Below are 23,326 nucleotides of genomic sequence, written 5' to 3' on the forward strand. Positions count from 1 at the left end.
CCTTTGCTTGTCTTCATCGGGGATTGGCTCTGGATGCTCCCACTGTGAATGAGCCTGGCACAGAGCTTCAGATTCGCTGTCGTGGGCACGCAAGGTCCTGGGTGTGCGCCTGGGGCTGGACTTGCCCAAATTTCTTCCCCTGCCTCCCAGCCATCATCTACAGAGGGGTCTGCAAACCATTACTGTAAAGGGCCAGACAGCAAATATTTCAGTCTTGTGGCAGCTCCTCAACTCTGCGCTTGTAGCCAGCAAGCAGCCATAGAAAATACACAACCGATGCGCCTATGTTCCAATAAAGCTTATTTACTAAATTCAGCCAGGGACCAAAATTGGGCCCTGGGCCATACTTGACTGACTCCTGATGTGTTTGTGTTTGTGTGTGTGTGTGTGTGTGTGCGCGCGCGCGCGCCCTGTTGCTTCAGTCATGTCCGACTCTTTGCGATCCTGTGGACTGTAGCCCACCAGGTTCTGTCTGTGGAGTCCTCCAGGCAAGAATGCTGGAGTGGGCTGCCATGCCCTCCTCCAAGGGGCCTTTCTGACCCAGGGATTGAACCTGTGCCTCCTACATCTCCTGCATTGCAGGTGGTTCTTTACCCTCTGAGCCACCTGGGAAGCCCGACTCCTGACCTATGGCATAGATTCTACTCTCTGGATTTGGGGTATGTTTTTAGTCCTTTCTGACTTCTTAAATTTATGTAAAGAGAAATCCCCACCCCCTGTCCCCTACAGTGATGTTCAGCGCCCTTTAAGACTCCGTGTGCAGATCAGTGGTGAGTGGGAGTCGAGACCTGGGTCATTTGTCCCCTCTTAGATCGGTGACCTTGAGCCAGGCTCAGCCTGTTCCCTTCTCTGAACAAGGGATGGCAGTGTCTCCCTCATCAATCTCCAGGATTGCTTTAAGAATCACAGTAATGTCTGAGGAAGGACCTTGTGAACCGTCACGGGTCATCTGAGTGCGCACACATTTGTCACTAAGTACAGGAGTGCATTGGGCAGAAGAGTGAAACCAGAAGCTGAGACCAGGGAAGGGGGGATCTGTTTCTGCCTGTGCCACACTTGCGCCCTGGTGTCTGGCTTTGGCTGTCTAATGTGCGGGATTGAGTCCCCGGCGGCTTGTGGTGTCCCTGGAGCAGCTGGCTTCCGGGCTCCATCTGGGCTGAGTAGCAGCCACGAAGGGAGAGGCATAGATCTCCCGTGACACTTCAAGCCATAAAAGTTCTCCTGCCAGTGAGTGGAAAAGGTCTCCTTTGACAGGTGCTGTGTAATCAAAGACATGGGCTTTGTAGCCGCAAATTCTCTGCTGCAAAATAGACATGATTCTTCTGAAGCGAGAGAGAGGGCCCAGAAGAGCTGTCCCACCGCTTGGGCTGTTTATAGGCACCGGGGGGATTATGACAAAGAGGACAGTGTTCTGCTGGCCTGGCTGGAGCCGGATATAGCCTGTGACTCTGTCCCTGGGCGCATGGCCACCGGCTTGACCTATGCCGGGTCAGTGAGCCCGTGAGCAGAGGCTCCTAACAAGTGGGGGTGGCCCCAGTGGGGAAGGGGGGCAGGCAGCTACCATGTCCCCTCTCCTCCCTCAGTGGCAGGAGTCTGTGGATAATTGACTCTGCACTTAACACATTATTGACCGGAGATGTCTTAATATGTTTTTAGAGGGTGATACAGTTAACATCTCTGGGCGAAGTTGTCAGAGCTTAAAATTGATCAAGGATTCAAAAGACAACTCACGATTGCCGTTATCATTCACATTTTTGCTTCCTTAGGTTTTTGTTTTGACCTTGTGAATGTTATAAAGGTAAAATTTTCGAAAATGACACATTGCAAAATTTTGATCGAAGAAGAATTTTTTGGTGAATTTTATGCAGCTCCTGTATCTGATTGTCTGAGCGATTCATATTCTAGTGTCTCAGAAGATGGTAGTTCTTCAGCATATAGTTCTGATTTAGATGATATGAGTATTAAGACCAAGAAAAAGACAAAAACCCTAGTGATTGACTCTGATACTGAGACTGAAAATGAAACTCTCCTCCCCTGGTTCTAAGAACTGGGGCAAGAATTCCCATTCCTGCCATCACCCCAGCCCTAGATCCTCCACGCCATGGCAATGTTAAAAGATGGTGTTGTGATTTCTGTTAATCATTGAAAAGCCGGCAGTCTTCGTCCGTAAAGGTCCAAAGAACAAGTGCTTGAGACTTTGTGAGCCCTCTGGTTTCTATCGAAACCACCCAGCTCCGCCCTTGTTAGTGTGAAAGCCGCCATAGATGACACACAAACATACAGGTGTGGGTGGGTGTGTGCCAGTGAAAGCGGGTGGAGGGGCCTTCCCTGGTGGTTCAGTGGATGAGAGTCCGCCTGCCAGTGCAGGGGACAGGGGTTCAATCCCTGGTCCGGGAGGATCCCACATGCTGCTGAGCAACTAAGCCCGTGAGTTACAACTACTGAGCCCACGTGCTGCAAGTACTGAGGTCTGAGTGCCTCGAGCCGGGGCTCCCCAACAGGAGAGGCCACCGCAGTGAGAAGCCCATGCCCGGCAATGAACAGTAGCCCCCACTTGCTGCAACTAGAGAAAGCCTGTGCAAGGCGTCAAAGGCCCAGCACAGCCAGAAATAAATGCATTTTAAAAAATATAATAAAAGACCTACATTAGAGAAAAAAGTGGGTGGTGGGCTGGATTTGGCCCACTGGCCGCACTTTGCCAATCCCTGGTTTAAACCAATGATGTAAAAAGCCCCGTTTGCATGACCTGTTTCACTTTCTAGAATGTTCTTAGATGAACATTGACGGTATTGCATTATCGCTACCTCTGCCTTTTCCTGGAGCATCTAAAGTGGTATCAGAGCATACCGTGGGTATTGTGGGCCAGTAACCCCGGTTACTTTCTGTGTGAGAGGACGCAGGGCCTGGGACCAGGAAGGACTTTTCCCAAACCCTCTCCTTCTTGGGAAGCTGGCCGTTAAAAAATAGATCATGACACAGACTTGACTAGCAACAGCAGTAAAGTGAAAATAGCTCATGGGTCCACGGGTGGAAGAAATTAAGCAGATGTGGCTCATCCATACAAGGGAACATGACTCAGCCTTAAAAAAGGAAGCTCTGACACCAGGCTGCAACACTGGTGAACCTCGAGGACGTTACGCTCAGCGAAACGAGCCAGTCACAAAAGGACAAATACTGCGTGATTGCACTCACACGAGGCACCGAGAAGAGTCAAGTTCACAGCGAGGGACAGCAGAGGGGTGGTTGCCAGAGGCTGGGGAGGGGAACGGGGACGTTATCGTTTAACGGGGACAGAGCTGGGAAGAGGCAGTGTTCTGTGGGTGACGACAGCCGGACAACAGTGTAATGGACTTGATGCCACTCAACCGTCTACTTAAAAATGCTCAAAATGGTAAATGTCATGTTACCTATATTTTAGCACAATTTTTAAATTTAATTTTGTTTTCTTTTTAAATTTTTGGCTGCTGCCCATGGCATGTGGGATGTTAGTTCCCTGACCAGGGAATCAAACTTGTGCCTCCTGCACTGCAAGGTGGGGTCTTAAACACTGGACTGCTGGGGAAGTCCCTACTTTATTTTTAAAATTTTGTTTTTATTTATTTATTTTCTTGGCCATGCTGAGCAGTTTGCAGGATCTTAGCTCCCTGACCAGGGATCGGACCCATGCCCCCTGCAAGGAAGTGCTGAATCCTAACCACTGGACCACCTGGGAAGACCCTACCACACATTTTTTAAAAAATAAAAAACTGTTGTGAGGTGTATTGCACTTGCAAAAAAAGTGTACATATGTACAGTGTAAAGAGTAATAGAGAAGCCCCCACTGTCCTGCCACTGGGCTTAGCTTACGCTGTCTGCACCCCTGCCTGTCGGGGCCTCTCCCCTCCAGCGGATGGGACCCACCGCCCCCCACCCCGCGGGTGGGACCCACCGCCCCTCCCGCACCGTGGGTGGGACCCACCACCCCCCCCCACCGCCCCCCCGACCCACCGCCCCCCCCCACCGCCCCTTGAACACGCCCTGAGCATGTTTTGTTTCCCTGTGGCCACACACACACACACACGCTCACACACACACACGCTCACACACACACGCGTGCACACACACGCACGCACACACACACACACACACACACACACACACACACGCTCTTCTACGTTCTTGGGCTTTGCCTGACTTTGAACTTGATGTATCTGGAGCCACGTGTGCGAGTCCCCGTGACTCTCGAGGTTGCCCAGGGCTCTGCCCAGCCCCGCCCACCGGGCAGCCAGGCCGCCCACCTTGGCCCCTGGTGCCACATTGCTCGCCAGGACCACTGTCGCTCTGGAGCTCAGGAGAGGATGACGTAGCTGCATGTGGGTTTCCTGCGGCCCAGTTCTGATCCGAGGCAGGAGGGCGGGTGGGGACGGGAGCTGGCTCTGCTGCCGTGGATGCCCGGCTCCTGGCTCTCCTCCTGGGAGCTCCTCCACCTCTCTGTGCCGTCAGCAGTTTTCCAAAACAGGTGATAAGACAGCATCAGGGTGTGAGGGTGACCACGTAAGACACCCAGAGAGGCGGCAGGGTGAACGCAAGTGGCGGAATTCTTGTTGGATGGACCTTGATGCTGGCAGCTTCTCCTTTTTTTGGTCACCCCACATGGCATGCAGAACCTTAGTTCCCCGACCAGGGATTGAACCCACACCTCGGGCAGTGGAAGCGCCGAGTCTTAACCTTCGGACCACCAGGGAAGTCCCCTCTTCTCCCTTTTTTGCTACTTGTCTCAACCTGGCAAAAGTGCTCCACTTGTAATCTCCTCGTTCCGTTTGTGGGAAAATTAAACACATTTAAGAGCAAATAGAATTAGGGGATTTGTGATCGTTGGCTGAGTTAATTATTTTTGGAAAAATGTGGTGCACCAAGCTGAATATAGCACACGGTGGCATGCTCAATAAATATTTGTTGGAACGCAGGGTAATTTTACAAGCCAATCAAGTCGTATATAATGGGGTTATTTGGCTCTGAAATTAATGAAGTGACAGCAGAGAAGTAACGGCTGCTAAAAATAATCTGCGTGCTCGCAGGGCGTCCAGAGAGCAGTCAAGGGGCTCGTGCTGGGTCTCAGCCCGGAGCCAGGCACAGAGCGAGCTGGCGCGCTGCGTCCCGGGAGGTGTGCAGGGGCATCTGTGACCGCGGTCCGAAGCCTGAAGTTTTCAGCACTCTGAGCAGGCCTGCCTGGGGGCCACACCTGCCTTAGCCGCGCTCAGGAGCCGGTGGACACAGCCAGGGAGCCCACTTTGTAGTTTATGTGTGTCTCAAGTTCAGCTGGGATCCTGGGGGTGGGGCGCTGGGGATGGGGAACCCCTCCTTGCCTTTTCCTAGTTCCTGGTGGCTCTGGGCGTTGTCCGTGTCCTTGGCTTGTTGGCACATCACTCCAGTCTCTGCCTCTGTTGTCACACGGCCTTCTTCCCTCTGTGTGTGTTCAGATTTCCCGCTTGTAAGGACGCCGGTAGGGCCCACCCCAATCCTGTATGACCCCATCTTACTCTGATTACATAGGCAGAGGCCTCGTCTCCAGATCAGGTCACATTCACGGGTTCCAGGTGGACGCGAAACTTTGGGGGACCCTATTCCACCTATTCTGGGCTTCCCAAGTGGCTTAGAGATAAAGAATCTGCCTGCCAAGCGGGGAACGTGGGTTGGATCCCTGGGTCGGGAAGATCCCCTAGGGGAGGAAATGGCAGCCCGCTCCAGTATGCTTGCCTGGGTAACCCCATGGATAGAGGAGCCTGGCGGACTAGAATCCATGGGGTTGCAAAGAGTCAGACACGACTTAGCGACTCAAGAACAACAAACAACAAATCCTACCCACAGGCCCCTGCACTGTGTGTCTAAAACCTGGTTATTATTATTACTACTATTGTTTTCTTAGAAGAGAGAGCCATGGGGATAAATTGTACACACACAGCGGGTCGTGTTTCGGCTTGACTCTGCACCCTCCGAGGTTCTTCTGGAAGAGTGTTCTTGGTTTAGAAAGAGCAGAAGGAGTCGTGTCTCTGTTTTCCTTTGAAAAAGACTGTGTGAGGCTTGCGTTTTCGCAGTGCCCACAGCTGACAAACTGACAAGCGCTTTTAGATTAACTTCGCCTTTATCATTTCATTCTGTATGCTTTTCCAGCCATAAGACAAACAGCCATTTTCTCGGACATACACTCCACCCGCTGACACCTCGGGACCTTCAGTGATCCAACATCGTGTCCCATCCTCTTTCTTAGAGGGGGAGAGACGGCCGTCGCCACTCAATGTGGATGTTGGGTATAAACCCAGGGTATCCCGCTCTTGGTGTCGCTTGTATTAGCTGAAAAGGAGATGCTGTAGGTCTCTCCCTTTTAAGACTCTCGCTTCGCTCGTTTGACAGGTAAGGAGGACGCGCTATTCAGCAGACGCTCAGGCTGCCGTCATTTGGATTTAAATGGCACTTGTCACTCTCCTTGGGGCATGTGGCCGAGCACAATGGCAAGGGAGGAGGATGCTGTCCCAGGTCGCATTGTCCCACCGTGATGCCTTCTCTACTTGTCATGGGCGGAGACCTTCTTTGCTTATGTTCTGAGAAGGTGGAAAGGACATTCAGAAATGGCAGGTGGCTTTTCGCGTGAGAATTCCCTGGCTGGTTGTCGCGGGAGCATCTTTAGCTGATGTCTGGGGCCAGAGGAGCCACCTTCAGTAAGGAACTTGTAAACATTTGGAGCAGGAGAAGCTTGGGCTGAGCCAGAGGTGAAACAAACTGGTGGTGAGAAAGGGGGGTGGAGGCAGGAGTTTCGGGGTCCATTCTTGGGGTTTCAGGTGTGCCTTCAGTTACACTCAGTGGGACTTCTGAATGAATATCATCTGGTGACACAGCTGTATCGGACATCCGTGTGTGTGTGTGTGCACGCATGCTTAGTTGCTCAGTTGTGTCCTATTCTTTGAGACCCCATGGACTGTAGCCCACCAGGCTCCTCTGTCCATGGGAATTCTCCAGGCCAGAATACGGGAGTGGGGAGCCTTTCCCTTCTCCAGGGGATCTTCCCAACCCAGGGATTGAACCCAGGTCTCCTGCATTGCAGGTGGACTCTTGACCACCTGAGCCACCAGGAAAGCCCCTGAATAGGTAGCCTGTCCCTTCTGCAGCGGATCTTCCCGACCCCGGAATTGAACTGGAGTCTCCTGCATTGCAGGTGGATTCTTTACCACCAGCTGAGCTACCAGGGAAGCCCCAGTTGAAGTGGATGTAACCAGCCTGTAAACAGGAAGAAACAGTTAACCTGTGTTGAAAATAAACTTATGGTTCCCAGGGAGTCAAGGGCGGGGGTAAGCTGGGAGATTGGGGTTGAAACACAGACACACTGACAGGTGCATACTAAGCACAGGGAACGGTCCTCAGGGCTCGGCGATGACCAATACGGGAAAAGAACCCAAAGAGTGGCTATATGTATTTGTATAATTGATTCATTTTGCTGTACACCTTCCCTGGTAGCTCAACTGGTAAGGAATCCACCTGCAATGCAGGAGACCCTGGTTCGATTCCTGGGTCGGGAAGATGCCCTGGAGAAGGGATTGGCTACCTATTCACGGGCTTTCCCGGTGGCTCAGCTGGTAAGGAATCTGCCTACAAGGTGGGAGACTTTGGTTTCATCCCTGGGTTGGGAAGATCCCCTGGAGAAAGGAACGGCTCCCCACTCCAGTATTCTGGCCTGGATAATTCCGTAGACTGTATAGTCCCTGGGGTCGCAAAGAGTCGGACATGACTGAGCGACTTTCACTTTTCTTACTTTGAAATTAACACAACATTGTAATTAACTACACCCTAATAAAAATTAAGAAAACAAAACAATCCCAAACAGTTAACCTGCAGTTGGTTCAGTGTGAATTCTTAGTAAGGTGTGGCTTCCACCCCCTTGCCTGTCTCCATCGCACGTAGCATCCTCTGAAATACCGTATTTGCTTATTGATTGACTTTCTCCCACTTTGAAGCCGAGGCCCTTGTCCTGTCACTGCTGTGCCACTAGCACACAGTAGGTGCACAGCACACATCTGGGTTGGGGTCCCGACTCGCGCAGCCCGGAGCACCACCCGCTGCCTCAGTTTTGTAATCCGTTAAGTGGGGATGGTGATGAGAACTCTTTCTGACTGCCTTAGGGAGCGTAATGAGGGTCAAATGAAAGAATGGATGTAGGCCCTATTTTTTTAAAATTGGCACATGGGGAGCTGGCTTCACCGGCCTGGCCCAGCATCAGGGACCCCAGTGCCTGGCAGGCAGGAGGCCCTGGATGCACAGACGGTGAATGAATGAAAGGCAAGCTGCCCTTCGATTCGAATTGTCTAAGCCTGACCCTTTGAGATGACACTGTGGGGCTCCTGCCTCTTCTGTGATTTTTCAAGCACACAGCTGTTTGCTGTTAAAACCTGGGCCATTCTCCTTTCGTGACTGATGCTCTGTTATTCTTGCCCTCCAGCAGCTGAGCACCGGCTGCTGGCATCTGCATAGCAGAGATGGCAGACCCGGAGGTGCTGAGACGCGCCCCCTCCCGCCCCTGGCATCCTCTGGGTGCAGGCCTCTGTGGGTGCTGGTGCCCTCGGCCGTGGCCCTTCCGTTCAGGGTGGACCAGAGCCTTCCTTTCTGAGCGCCCACAGGAGGCCCGGGTCCTGCTCCTGCTGGAGAGGTGTGTCCTCCGGCACCCACAACAGAGGACCACCGCCTGAGCAGCTCCAACAGCAGACGCCTGTGGGCTCACCGCCCTGGGGGCTGGCTGTGCTGGCAGGACCACTTTCTCTCCTTGGCTTTGGGCTGGTGTACAGCCTGTGTCCTCACGTGGTCAGTCCTCTGTGTGTGCCTGGGTCTCCACCGCCTCTTCTTCCCAGGCCACCAGTTTTAGGGCTTTAGGGCCCACCCACATGACCCCGTTTAACCTTGAGCTCTTCTTTAAAGGCCCTCTCTCCAAATTAAGTCATCTTCTGAGGTCCTGGGGGTTAGGACTCCGACAAATGGATTTTGAGGGAAACGCTATTCACCTCTGACAGGCTCCTTCATCAGGGGCCCCAAGTAGAAGAACTATTAGACCATGACCAGCTTTGAGACTGTATCAGCCTTGGGTTCCTGGCTGTCTGGGGACCCGGGTCTTGACTCTGGATAACCCTTGGTTTGCACCAAGCCTGGGGGATCCTGTGTGGCTGCTGTCTCTTCCTGGGCTGGGGTGGGTCCCCCAGGCGGCCGTGTCCCATGAATGCCCAAAGCCCCTGCCAGCAGAGGGCCCGCCCCAGGCCCAGGTGTCCCTCACACACTGGTTGGGCTCACACACTCCCCGCTTGAGCAAACCTGGGAATCGGTGGGTCAGTCAGGCCACACGCATAGCAAACGTGTGTTTCCTTCCGGAACTGGGGGATTGTTTTGTTGTTCAGTCGTTCAGTCGCGTCCAACTCTTTGCGACCCCATGGATTGCAGCACTCCAGGCTTCCCTGTCCATCACCAACTCCCGGAGCTTACTCAACCTCATGTCCGTTGACTCGGTGATACTATTTAGCCATCTCATCCTCTCTCGCCCCCTTCTCCTCCTGCCTTCAGTCTTTCCCAGCACCAGGGTCTTTTCCAGTGAGTCAGCTCTTCCCATTAGGTGGCCAAAGTATTGGAGCATCAGCTTCAGCATTAGTCCTGGAGACGACTGACTGATTTGATCTCCTTGCAGTCCAAGGGACTCTCAAGAGTCTTCTCCAGCACCACAGTTCAAAAGCATCAATTCTTCAGCATTCAGCCTTCTTTACAGTCCAACTCTCCCATCCGTACATGACCACTGGAAAACCATAGCTTTGACTAGACGGACCTTTGTCAGCAAAGTGGTGTCTCTGCTTTTTAATACGCTGTCTAGGTTTGTCATAGCTTTTCTTCCAAGGAGCAAGCATCTTTTAATTTTATGGCTGCAGTCACCATCTGCAGTGATTTTGGAGCCCAAGAAAATAAAGTCTCACTTTTTCCTCATCTATTTGCTGTGAGGTGATTCAACTGGATGCCATGATCTTAGTTCTTTGAAGGTTCAGTTTTAAGGCATCTTTTTCACTCTCCTCTTTCACCCTAATCAAGAGGCTCTTTAGTTCCTCTTCACTTTCTGCCATTAGAGTGGTATCATCTGCGTATCTGAGGTTGTTGGTATTTCTCCTGGCAGTCTTGATTCCAGCTTTGACTTATCCAGTCCAGCATTTGGCATGCTGTACTCTGCATAGAGGAGAAGGCAATGGCACCCCACTCCAGTACTCTTGCCTGGAAAATCCCATGAACGGAGGAGCCTGGCAGGCTGCAGTCCATGGGGTCACTGAGTCGGACACGACTGAGCGACTCCACTTTCACTTTTCACTTTCATGCCCTGGAGAAGGAAATGGCAACCCACTCCAGTACTCTTGCCTGGAGAATCCCAGGGACGGGGGAGCCTGGTGGGCTGCCGTCTATGGGGTCGCACAGAGTCGGACACGACTGACGCGACTTAGCAGCAGCAGCAGCAGCACTCTGCATAGAAATTAAATAAGCAGAGTGACAATATACAGCCTTGATGTACTTCATGTACTTGGTGAATAGAGAGACTTGCCCAGTGGTTCAGTAGTTGAGACTCTGCACTTCCAACGTAGGGGATGTGGGTTCGATCCCTGGTTGGGGACCTAAGATCCCACATCTTGTGCGACCAAAAAAAAATTTTTTTTTAAATAGAATAAATAAAAAAGCGTGAATAGCACTTCCTACCAGAAACTGTATAAATTTATTTATTCTGCCACAACCCTGTGTAGTTGGTCATTGTTATCAGTCCCGTTTAATGGATGAGGGAGCCAGGCACAGACTGGTGACCTGCCACGCTCACCCAGCTGGTGGGTGACCGGTCCAGACTTGAGGCCGGGCAGTGGGTCCCGTGGGGCAAAGGCGGGAGTGGTTCTGATCTTCACCCCCCCCACCCCGACGCTGGCACCTCCCTCGGTCCCCCACCCTGAGAAGCCCGTGCCACGGGAGGCAGTCTGCCAGTGTAAGTGGCCTCATCCCCAGCTCCGGCTTTGTTTCTGCTATGTGATTTCTGTTGTCGTGGAAACAGGGTGACAAGTGTTCTCACTAGCGCCGGTCCTCCTGAGGCAGTCGGCGTCCAGGAGGGACGGTGTGGGGCGCCTGGGCCTGTGTTCGGCTTGGCGTTGGGACAGGCAACCGGGCTGAGCCCCCTTGCGGACCCTCCTGTCCACCTGCCCAGGAGCCGGGGCTCCAGGCCGAGATCGAAGGCGTATGGAGGCCAAAGTCTATTGTTGAGCTTTTTGCTGAGCCAGACAACACGTCTTAAGTCACACACAGGAATGGATACTCCCTTCCTTCCTTCTTCTTGTGGGTTTATTTTTTTTTCCTGGGGAGTAGTTTGCCTGCCCATGAAGCCGTTGGCAGCAGAGATAGAAATAAGACTTTGTGGTTAGCAGAGTCCTATCGTGTGAAAACGACTCCATCCTCCCGGCAGCTTGGTCCCCTGTGGCCTTCCTCAGAGTCTTCCGAAAGGGGCCTTTCCCTGGAATCGCAAGTCATGTCGGCATCCTTATTGGGGCCCCCACATGACCACGGTGTGTGTCTCGCCCGTCTCCCCGCCGAGTCCCTGCCGGCTTCACACTCGCCTGCACGTCTAACCCCTCCTCTGATCGCGCCTGCTTCGCCAGTGAGTGCTCCCTGTTTCCTTTTTTTTCCCTTTAAATATTTTTTATTTATTTATTTGGCTGCACCAGGTCTTCATTGTTACAAGTGGGGTCTTTGACCTTCCTTGTGGCACGTGGGATCTAGTTCCCCGACCAGGGATCGAATCCGGACCCCCTGCATTGGGAGCATGGAGTCTTAGCCACTGGATCTCCCAGGGAAGTCCTGCTGTCTGTTTTCTTTCTCGTCATTTTCAGCAGAAGCTATGCCCAGGCCAGCCCTCGTTCCTTCTCTGCTTTATGGCAGACGATCATTTATCTCAGAATGGACCCTGGGCTGGTTCTTCGACTTTCCCCAGGAAGGTGATGAGGATGTGATGAGGTTGATGGGAACAGGGGCCTCTTGTATCCCCCTTGGCCCAGATGGACTGGCGCCTGATTTGCGGAATGAAGCCTGTTGGGAAGTTTTCATAGCTCCAGTGGGCCATGTGGATCTTTGGGTCTTGATAGAGGGGTGGTGTTGGGAACATTATCGGGAACACATTGCAGTTAAGAATTTTTAGGGCTCTTGAAGGTGATGGATTTCTCTTTAATGATACGATGGATTTTCTCTTTCTCTTTTGATTCTGTCTTCTCTTTAAACTGGCGGTTTTGGGCCAGTACCTGGCTCCTCTTGTCACTACTGGATGAGAGATTTGGTCTGCCTTTTCTTCAGAGGCAGCATCAGTGGAAGGGGTAGTCTGGGGCTTGGGCGGTCTTGGGGTGAGCCCAGCTCTGCCCTGATTAGCACCGATTGCTGCAGTTGAAATGGGGCGCATTGGTATAGCTGATGTGCGCCGAGATCTTTGGGCCCTAGGAGCTATCCCCGTCTCTTCACGTGCTTCGTCTCGTGGAATCTGCATAGCAGTTTCATTTTACAGCACAACTGAAGCACAGAAAGGCTGACTAACCCACCCAAGGCCACAGAGCAAATGGGAACAGGAGTCAAAAGTTTGGTTGGAGCTCTTAACCTCAGCTCAAGGCTTGAAGGCCGTCTCCCCGGGACCTTTTGGGGGACAGAGTGAGATGATGGCTATTCAAATACTCCAGGGCGACAGACACCAAGACGGTTCCCACACGTGCTCCTTCCCCTCTGAGGGAATAAAGAACTCACGTCTTCCCTGGCCTCTGCCTGGAGGGTCCTTCAAGAAAAGATCATCAGTGTCCAGGTCTGCAGGTGACCCAAGATACCCCTTCCCTCAAGGCGGTCGCAGATCAGTTTTAACATGAATTAATTAATGAATTTTTGGCTCTCCTGGGTCTTCATCGCTGCGTGCGGGCTTTCTCTAGCTGCAGCGAGCGGGGTCAGCTCGCTCGTTCCGGAGTGCGGGCTCCTCGTTGCAGTGGCTTCTCTTGTTGTGGGGCACGGGCCAGGGGTTGTGGCTCGCGGGTTCTAGGGCTCAGGCTCAGCAGTTGTGGTGCCCGGGTTTGGTTGCCCCACAGCGTGTAGGACCTTCTCAGATGAGGGATCCAACCTGTGTCCCTTGTGTTGACAGCTGTCTTGGGGTCCGAGGCCCAGGAGCATTTGAATCACTGCCGCCTCCGTGGACCGTGAGAGAAGTCCACAGACTGATTTTTGCCTCGACCACTCACATAGGTGTGTTAGGATGATTCTAGGGGGGAAACCAGCCACTGAGGGAGGGGTTTAAGGAAACTGGACGCAGGGAGCATCCTAGTTCACTCTCTGAGCCATTCTTCCGGGACAATAGTCAAAGTCGCTCAGTCGTGTCTGACTCTCTGTGACCCCATGGACTATACAGTCCGTGGGATTCTCCAGGCCAGAATACTGGAGTGGGGAGCCGTTCCCTTCTCCAGGGGATCTTCCCAACCCAGAGATCGAACCCAGGTCTCCCGCCTTGCAGGCGGATTCTTTACCAGCTGAGCCACCAGGGAAGCCCTCGTTTTATTTAGACTTGATAATAAAAGGCAGAGAGTGACTGAGCCAGGCCAGGTGGCCCTTCCCAGGTGGTGCTGGGAGGGGACGGTTAATGAAAGGGCTCAGTGGCTGATAGACGGCCAGATCCTCCGCCCTGTGATGGACTTTGTGCCTCTTGCCTTTTCTTCCCAAGGGGGTGGATGACTGAGTTCTCCACCCTCCCCCCAGGGAATCACAAGGTACACGGGCACAGTCAAGGCTCTGAGAAGTCCTGCAGAAAAAAAAAGAAAGACTCATGTTTAGCTTGCTTCACCCAGTATTTCCTGCACTTCCTTGACCCTAAATTCATACAACACCTGTGAGGATACTTGTCTGTGGAACTCACCTGGGAAAATAATGATGGGGATCAAATACATAGCGATCTTGCTCAGGTAAATACTGCTGGTTTCCAGTTTTTCTCAGGTTCTGTTGGACTTCAAAAAGCTGAAAGTCGTGCTGGAATGTTCTCTCTGTCTGAGAAAGTAACAATGGCTGATGCAAGGAGGAGGAGGTGGTCTGTTAAGTTTTCTGTTCGAGAAGGGGTCCCCAGGCTCTGAAAGCTCGGGGACCTGGGCCGAGAGCCCCGCTTTGTTGTGGCTCCGTGGCCACACGCCCCCCACCCCTCACAGCCTGCTGGTCAGCGGCCCCACTCTGTCTTTGCACTCGGAGGACTTTTATGGAATAGCCCTTGTCACCGGGGTGCTTTGTCCTTTCCTCCCTGGCCGATGAGGCTCTCTGCGAGGACACAGGGGTCATGCTGGGGCTCAACTGGTGGGACTGGCAGGCCAGGTCCCAGCTCCGTTTCTTACTACCCTTGGCAAAGTGACAATGACCGAGGCAGCCCCTTGCTCTGTCGAGGAGCCCCGCGGCCACGCCACTTGCCCAGAGCAAGACCCGGGGGAGCCAGGCGGCTGCTGGCTCTTCTGTATCACTGCCAGCCTCTGCTCGGCCTCCCGCCTCTCCTCCCAGCTAAGTGCCTGCCTGCGGGATCCAAGACTGTTATGACCTTCCTAAGATGTGTCTGCCACTTTCCAATGGCTGTTACTTTGTGCCCAGGATGTTGTAGCTGGGTAGCTGGGTTCCACTAGGAATTTAGCTTCCTCCTTGGCCGGGTCACCTGCTTGCTGGGCTTCCGTTCCCTGGTCTGTAGTGGCCCCACCCCCACCCCGTCCCTGCGGCTAGCTGTCCCCCCGGAAGCTTGCATGAGCTCATATATGAGGGTGTGGGGCGGGCAGGCCCTCCTCGACAGAGTCAGGCTTCCTTCCTCCTGGGTGTGGGCCATAGTCTCCATTCCCACCCTGCAGGCCTTTCTGGGTTGGGGGACTTCAAGGTGGGCATGGGATAGGACAAGAGAAGGGAACTCGAGTGTGAAGAGCTGGCAGTTTGCCGAGTGGGATATCAGAAGCATCACCTCTCTTCCCAGCTTGTTAGCCAACCTCCTGCTACAGGAGGATCCAGGTCAAAAAGAACACACTTCCCCTACCTCCTGGGAACGTGGGGATGGAGACTGGCACCTTCTCTCTTTGCCCCGTGGGCAGGGCTTCTTTAAGATTAGACTCCAAGGCTGCCTCCTCCAGGAAGCCTGCCTGGGCTGCCGCTTGTTCCCTCCTGGATCCCCAGCATCCTCACAGACCCCCATTTTCTGTGTCCTGGACGCCGTGACCCTCTGCCTCTGGGCAGGGCCAGTGTCTGAGTCCTTGCCCGGCCTTCCTGGTGCCAGGCCTTACTTCAGGGCACGTCCGCGAAGTGGTTGTCAGATGAGTGAATGAGCAGGTGCAGACAGAGCCCAGTTCCATCGTGATTACACTGGCGAACGTGCATAAAAATCCAGACTTCTTTTATTAAGGGGAGGAAGTCTGCATTTAAAGGCAAGTTAATATTGTTGTTGTTATCATTGATTATTTTCTATTACCTGTTTTAGAACTCCTTATTAATGGAATCAAGCACTACAAGAAAAGTGATTCATCTAGCCACCCCTGCTTTCCCCAGCCCCTGACTGTCTAAGGTCCCAGACACCAAGGACACACAAAGGGGAACAAGAGATGGAATGTGTCCCTCCCAGCAGAAGCTCGTGTGCAGCTAGGGAAGTGGGACACGCCTTTAAACTTGGGGTACACTTGGGAACAGAAGCGTTCGTCCCCCTAGAAGGCCTGGGAGGGGAGGGAACACCCCTCCAAAAGGGAGGAAGCGGGTAGACCCCAACAAGCTGTGTCCTGGAACAGGCTCAGGGCCCACTTCCCTTTCCTGCAGCCATGCCCGTGACTGTCCTGCATGTACTAGGTTGTCAAAACTCACAGTGTACTTTTTTTAATTTACCATCTTAACCATTTTTATTAATTGATTTATTTTTGGCTCTTTGTGGGTGCGCATGGGTTTTCTCTGTTTGTGGTGAGCAGGGGCTATTCTTTGCTGGGGAGCGCGGACTCTAGGGCGCATGGGCTCAGTCATTGTGGCTCGCGGAGGGCAGGCTCAGTAGACGTGACCTACAGGCTTGGTTGCCCCACAGCATGTTCTTCTTGGACCATGGATCGAACCCGTGACTCCTGCACTGACAGGCAGATTTTTAACCGTTGAGCCACCTGGGAAGTCGTCTCACAGCGCATTCACTGACCATCATCTGAGGGTTTTACACGTTTTCTCACGAGTCTGCAACCCTGAGGGAGAGGAGATGAGGTTAGGATACGTATTTTACTCAGGATTCAGAGGGCTTCTGTTGAAGGCCTACTGTGTACAAGACCCCGAGCTGGGCTTCCAGAGTACAGACAGAGGACCCTGGACTCAGGGACTGTCTGTTCAAACTGGAGATAGACAACTTATTCTTTATTTTTTAAAATTTATTTTATCGAAGTATCGTTGATTTACGACATGTTAATTTCTGCCGGACAACAAAGCGATTCAGTTATACATACACATGATAGTTTGCATCTACCATGCAAAAGTCACAATCCACCCCTCCCCAACCTCCCCTCCTCCTTTGCAGCCATAAGTCTGTTCTCTGTGTCTGTGAGCCTGTTTCTGTTTCGTAGATAGGTTCGTTTGTGTTGTGTTTTAGATTCCACGTATGAGTGATATCATGTGATTGTTTTTCTCTTTCTGACTTGCTTCACTTGGTGTGATACTCTCTAGGTCCATCCGTGTTGCTGCAGATGGCAGTGGTTCATTCATCTTTATGGCTGAGTAGCATTCCATTGTATACATGCGCCACAGCTTTATCTGTTTATCTGTTGATGGGCAGTTAGGTTGTGTCCATGTCTTGGCTACTGTGAACTTTGGGGCGCATGTATCCTTTTGAATTACAGTTTTGTCTGGATAGATTTGCCCAGGAGACTGGATCATAGGGAAACTCTTGTTTTTAGTTTTTTGAGGAACCTCCACACTGTTCTTCACAGTGGCTGCACCAATGTACATTCCCACCAACAAGGTAGGAGGGTTCCTAAGACAGATCGTCTACTAAAACATAAAATAGCAACAGTGTGATGACTTCGGGTCAGAAGTGAAGCGGGCTGCTGTGCCAGTCACCCCAGGATTCTGGAGTGGGCATTCAGGGAGGGCTCCTGAAGTCTAAGAAGGGGCTGGTCATCTAAAGCTGGGGCAAGGCTTCTGGCAGATGAGCTGAAGGAAGCCTGGCTGCCTTAGGACAGGCTCTAGTTTGGAGCTGCATGGTCCGTTCTGTGGACCTGGGTGAGCCAGGCCAGCAGAAGAAGGTCCCTTAGCGCCGTGACCCTGGGCTCAGGCTGGCGGAGCCTCCGGGCAGCAGCTGTCCAGGCCGTTGAGGATGTTGGCTCACATTTGGCCGGTCTGCCTGTCCTTGCCTGCCCCCAGCTGTCAGCAGGGTCCAGAGCGCTCACCCTGCCAGAGCCCGTGGCTTCCTTGGGGAGGGAGGGTGCCTGGTTGCCAGGGCAACCAGAGGTGGGAGGCCAGGGCCTCGGGCAAGTAGCCGGCTGAGCTGCCTGCAGCCCCGGGGAGCAAGGAGCAGGGCAGGCGGATCCTGGCCTGTGGCGCAGAATGGCGAGGACCCCCACTAGCTCCTCACCTGTTAGGAAGGAAGGGGGTGCGGGATGGGGGAGCATCCCTCACTGCCCAGTGCCCCTGCCTCCCAGCAGAGGGTGTGTGCACGAGTGGCCGGCACACAGTGGGTAACTGAGATGCGTGGAGCCAGCTGCAGGTCTCACCCCTGCCCTCGGGTCCCCATCTAATGTCCACACTGGGCCGGAGAGTGGAGGGACAGAGGAGCCCAGGCTGCCCTCTGTGCCGAGGAGACCTGCCGTGTGGGCTTCCTGGGGGCTGGAGGGTCTGGGGTCCAGAACCTTGCCCAGCCTTGGTCCTGAGGCTGAAGGATGCCCACGCTTGTCCTTAGATGCTGCACTCCCGTGCAGTGCCCGGCCCCCTCGCCTGTCCAGCCTCTGCGGTTTCCGAGTCGGCTCTGGCAGGGTTTCCCCACCTCAGCACGCCGCACGTTTTGCCCTGGATGACCCCCCATGGGGTTGGAGGTGTCCCGGGCATGGCAGGTGTCCAGCAGCATCCTTGGCCCCTACACACCAGATGCCAGCATGACCTCCCGTCTCCACGTGTCACAGCCTAGAGTGTGTCCAGGCAGGGTCCTTGAAAGCCGGGGGCCGTCGCGCAGAGAGCCGCACGGCGGGAGCACTGGATTGGAGTCCCAGGCTCTGGCTCTGGGTCCTGGCCCCACGCCCTACAAGCCTTGTTTGTGTCCTCACTTCAGGGGCGATACTGTGTCAAAGAAACTTGGCCGGGGGGCTCTCCTTCCTTCCAGAGAAGCCCTCACTAAGGTCGTGTCCCCATTTCTCCTGACGGGAAAGCGACACCGGGAGAAGGTAACTTCCTCAAGGTCACACACCCAGATGGGTAGTTCGCCCGGATCCTCACACCCGACTGAGTCCTTGTCCGCCTCCTCCCTACCCATCCCCACCCCGCCGCCTTTCTCTGGCCAGTGTTCTCATGCTGGGAGAAGCAGGGGAGGTACCTGGATGCAGCAGAAGGCAGTTGACTTCCTGTGACGAGCATCCTGTTCTCCATTGGCTTGCGAATGTGCTCTGGATGCGGGTGTACCCTAGATGGTACAGAAGACATAAGAGACTCGGGTTTGATCCCCGGGTTGGGAAGATCCCCTGGGCCTGGGTCCAGAGGCCTGGCGATGACTTTGACATTTGGGCTGGTATTTGCTATTTTCAGTGACATGAAAGATGACCTGGAGAAAGAGCTAGCACACTCTGCTAGTGTCTGAAAATGGCCTGAGGGCCTGGTGGACCCGATTCCTGGAAGAATGGAGGCAGGAGGAAGAAGCCGGGTGCTCTGGGGGACAGAGAGGCTATACAAAGGTCTGGGCTGGGTTACAGCTGCTGCTGAAAAAGAGCAATTAGCACATCCCTGGCCGCTCCAGGTGGGAGGAGAGCGGTGGGCGGTCGGACCCGCCCCCCTCCCTCCACCACTCAGCCTTTGCCCGTGGCTGCCAGGCTGAGAAGGCGCTGGTGGGGAAGCGACTTCAGATCTTGCTGATGGTGAGTCAGTCCTGCTCCTTTTGCACCTGAGTTGGTACGCGCTAGTGCATTCGCCATCAAGCGGCCAGCCTCCTCGGCCTCACTCTCACGTGAGCCGCACATGGGGGACAGCTGTGGTTCCGTCCGCAGCGGTGGCCCGACGCCTTCTTCGTGCTTGTTTGTTCTGTTCCGGTGGCCGAGGTTGTGACCTGTTTCAGTCTGTTGTGTCCTGGGAGCTTGGCCAGGTGCCTCACACAGAGCAGGTGGTCAGTAAGGCAGGTGCAGCCAAAGGGTGTCTTGGGCCCTTTTGCAATGACATGGAGTGGCTGGGGCTCCTCAGGTCTGTATGAATGTCCCGCGGTTCCTGTGACGAGTCACCACGGATCGGGCTGCTTAAGGCAGCACAGACTTACTATCTTAGCGCTCTGGGGGTCGTAAGTCCCAAAGTCAGGGTGCCTGCTGGGCTGAATCCCTTCTGGAGGCTCCAGGGGAGAATCCTTTTCCAGCTTCTAGAGGCGCTCACGGTCCTTGGCTTGGGTTCCCTTCCTCCATCTCCAAAGCCAGCGACCCTGCATCTTCCAGTCTCTCTCTGCGTTGTCACGTTGCCTTTTTCTCACTCGGATCCACCCGTGTTTCTCTTATAAGGAACTTTGTGATGACACTGGGCTCACCCAGATAATCCGGGATCGTCTCCCATCGCAAGCTCTTTCACTTGATAACACGGACAAAGTCACCTTTGTTCCTAAGGTCGCTAGGGGTCCTAACCAGGGGTTAGGACGTGGACCTCCTTGGGGGGAAGGAGACATTATTCAGCCTCCACGTTGCTGTTGATCGGTCTCTAGGTCGTGTCCGACCCTGTGCAACCCCGTGGACTGCAGCACGCCAGGCTTCTTTGTCCTTCCCTCTCTCCCAGAGTTTGCTCAGACTCCTGTTACATTGAATGCGTGATGCTATCCAACCATCTCATCCGCCGTCGCCCCCTCCTCCTGCCCTCAGTCTTTCGCAGAAAATAGCTCCTGTGAGTTCCAAAAAGAAACCGGAAAGGGATGCTGGAGTCCTGAAACCTTCATTCATTCATGGATTCACCGTTCACTCACCGAGTGTCGCTGACGCTTTCTCTGGGCTGGGCCCCGTGCAGGGAGCAGGGAGACCCGCAGGCCTTCCGTCTGCCCTGAAGGCGCTACGGACACGGATCGAGTAGCCCAGAGGCACGTGTGCCTTGAGTGTGTTAACACTGGAAAGGAAAGGAAGGGAACAGATCAGGGTGTGGCGGGGTCGGGGGCGATGGGGACCTGGCTTGGTCCGGGCTGGCAGAGTGGGCCTCTCCACGTGCCTGTAGCTTTCAGCTTTGCTCCTCTGGGGCTTTCTCTCCAAAGGCCTGACCCTGGGAACCCCAATGGGTCCTCAAGGCCCTTGTACTTTGTCACCTTCAGAGTGGCATCCATTCCGGGTGGAGCCGCCAGCCCCAGAGATGCGTGGCTTCAACCACCCCAAGAGCTGGCCGCCTTTGGAAGGCACGCGCGCCTCTGCCCAGCGGCGGGTTCTCAGCCGGGCCGGCTCCAGGCTGCAGGCGGATGTGAGCCACCAGAGGGCGCCGTGCTTCCTGTGTTTGCCGCCCGCGGGTCCCAAGCTCTCTTCCCCCAGGAACGTTTGTTCTGGCGGCAGGTGCACAGAAAATCCGTTCTTTTTCTTAAAATGACTTAATGCTTTAATCTTCTTATTTTCTCAGCAGAGCACACTTTGGTCTTGCCTGGGTACGATGGGACATTAACGATCTGGCTAATTAATATGAGTTCCGAGGCTCAGGGACCAGCCCAACTTGCTTCACCAGTTTTATTTTCCCCACCATCTCTTTTTTTCTCCTACGAAGAACTTTTCTCTCTGAGTGTGTTAACCTCATCGGGCTGGTCCCGCTGAGGTTTCATGGCAGCTCCAAGTGGGTGGGACGTATCTCCAAGGGGCCGAGACGGCGGCCGATAAACGCAAGGGGAGATGTTCGTGAGACTTGTTTTTTTTTTTTTTTGTAATTGAAGTATAGTTGACTTGGGCTTCCCAGGTGGCGTTAGTAGTAAAGAACCTGCCTGCCAACGCAGGAGACATAAGAGACTCGGGTTCGATCCCTGGGTCGGAAAGATCCCCTGGAGGAGAGTGTGGCAACCCACTCCAGTATTCTTGCCTGGAGAATCCCATGGACAGAGGAGCCTGGCAGGCTATGGTCCATGGGGTTGCAAAGAGTCAGATACGACTGAAGCGACTCAGCATGCACGCACATAGTTGATTAACAATATTATGTTAGTTTCAGGTCATTTGCAGCAACATGGATGGACTAGAGATTATCAGACTAAGTGAAGAAAGTCAGACAGAGACGAATATCATATGATATCACTTCTATGTGAAATCTGAAACAATGATACAAATGAGCTTATTTACAAAACAGACTCACAGACATAGAAAACAAACTCATGGTTACCAAAGCGGATGGGGAGGGATAAACTCGGAGTTTGGGATTAGCAGATACGTACCACTATGTATAAAATAGATGTGCCTTTTTGGGTAATTCTGAGTTTTTCTGGGGTTTCACCCCTTTGCTTCCTCATTCTGCTTCTTCTAAACTCTCTCTCCTTTATCGTTAATTAATGACTGATTTTCATGACCGGTGATTGATACAGCTTTCAACTACTCACTTAGAACCAGCGCGGCTGATTGGTGGAAATGTGACAGATGGGCCATCCCCATATTAAGAGAACAGAGCGTGCACTTCACAGGATTTGCCATCAGGTTAGGACGAATGTGACCAGGATGCTGTGACTTAAGCCAAGGGGTGGGGGACTTAGGGACTTAAGCCAACGGGGCTGAGAAAACAGGAGGCAAAGCGGGATGGCCCCCTGGGAGTCGGGGCAGGCTGGCTTCAGGAGTGTGGTCCAGGTGTTCGTCAGAGGGGTGGGGTGATGCACACGATTCCCCGGGGGCTCCAGGAGAGTCTGCTACATGATGGCGGCCCTCGGGGTTCTGGGGGAGACCGGCACCCTCCACATCCCCAGACAGGTATGTCATCTGACCGGGCCCGCTTGGTCCCCCCGCCTCTGGCACGCGACTGCATTTTAATGTCACTCCAAGTCAGATAAGCAATGCTTTCGAGCCTCCTGGGGGCCCCGAGCTTCCTGCTCTGTGTCGTGTTGGTCACTGGGCACGGGTCCTGTGTGGATGGCATCTGGCCCCGGCTCTGTGCTAGCCGACTTCGCGAGGCTCTTCACACTTTGCACTTTTCAGAACGGGCGTGGGGACTCGGGTCAGGCTGTGTGGCTGGCCCGGTCCAGCTGCCACCCTGATGTCTTCTGTAGAGTTGCAGTTTTCTTCTAATTCAGCCTAATCAGTGTCTGCTTGAAATGCTCAGCGACCTGAGAGATGTTGGTGGTGATGTCTGAGCAGGGTGTGCAGGAGGTGAGATGTGCCTGGCATGCGGCGAGGGGGATGGATCCACGTCTGGATTCTTCAAGAACTGGTGACCCGTGGGTGTGTGGCCCCTTGTCATCCTGAACGCTAATTAATGAGACTGTTTCACACCTTGATGCTGGCAGAGAACTCAGGCTTTATGAGGTCTGCTTTGATTTGGCACCTTTAGGGGGTCTCCTCTGTGTGTGGGGCCCACCTCTGGGGGCACACGGGTGATTGGACTTGACCTCTGCTCGCTGGGAGCTCATAATCGAACAGTGGGACATCCACATGTCCACTCGATTGGTAAACTTGGGAGCTCAGGGCTGCGTGACCTTGAGCTGGCGTGTGCCTGGTGCGTCCTCAGACTTGTCGAGTGGGTGACTCTGTAGGATGCTCAGTGCTCCTGGCTACCCTGGCAGGTGCAGGTAAGGGGACAAGGATGGGAGAGACCCAGCATTTACCATGTGGCTGCTGCTGGACGCACTGCCTCATTAAATTAGTGGTCACGACGACAGGTCTGGTTCTAACCCCTCTGCAGAGGAGAGATGCAAAAGGCAGAAGGACTTAAAGCCCAAGGTCACGGGATGTTGTGTGATGATTCTCCAAATTCTCCCCTCTTTCTGCTATTCTGTCTGCACCAGCACGACCCTAGGGCAGGGTTTGGAGGAGGAACGGGCACCTCTGAGCAGGGCCACGAAAGAAGGGGTGTTTGCAGTGGGCTTTGCAGCTGGGCTCAGCCACTGGACACAGTGCTCCTGGGGTGGGGGGTGCACTGCCTGGCAAAGGCCCGG

At 53.8% G+C, this 23,326-nt stretch overlaps 1 protein-coding gene across 5 annotated transcripts in view; it reads left to right on the forward strand.

The window, feature by feature from the left end:
- Positions 1 to 23,326, forward strand: part of PARVB (parvin beta) — a 114,279-nt gene that overhangs the window by 24,782 nt on the left and 66,171 nt on the right. The window contains exon 1 of one of the 5 annotated variants that reach the window (XM_081591749.1): positions 11,071 to 11,355. The exons of 3 other annotated variants lie outside the window; for them this stretch is intronic. In XM_081591749.1, the coding sequence (XP_081447875.1) occupies positions 11,328 to 11,355 (28 nt within the window). In that variant the 5' untranslated portion in view covers positions 11,071 to 11,327. Of the gene's footprint in view, positions 1 to 11,070; positions 11,356 to 11,608; positions 11,675 to 23,326 lie in introns of those variants that run through there. One more of the 5 variants, XM_081591750.1, reaches the window with a different exon arrangement.

This window comes from Giraffa tippelskirchi, chromosome 4 (assembly GCF_054371585.1).
Source record: "Giraffa tippelskirchi isolate mGirTip1 chromosome 4, T2T-mGirTip1v1.2.pri, whole genome shotgun sequence".
Taxonomy (NCBI): domain Eukaryota; kingdom Metazoa; phylum Chordata; class Mammalia; order Artiodactyla; family Giraffidae; genus Giraffa; species Giraffa tippelskirchi.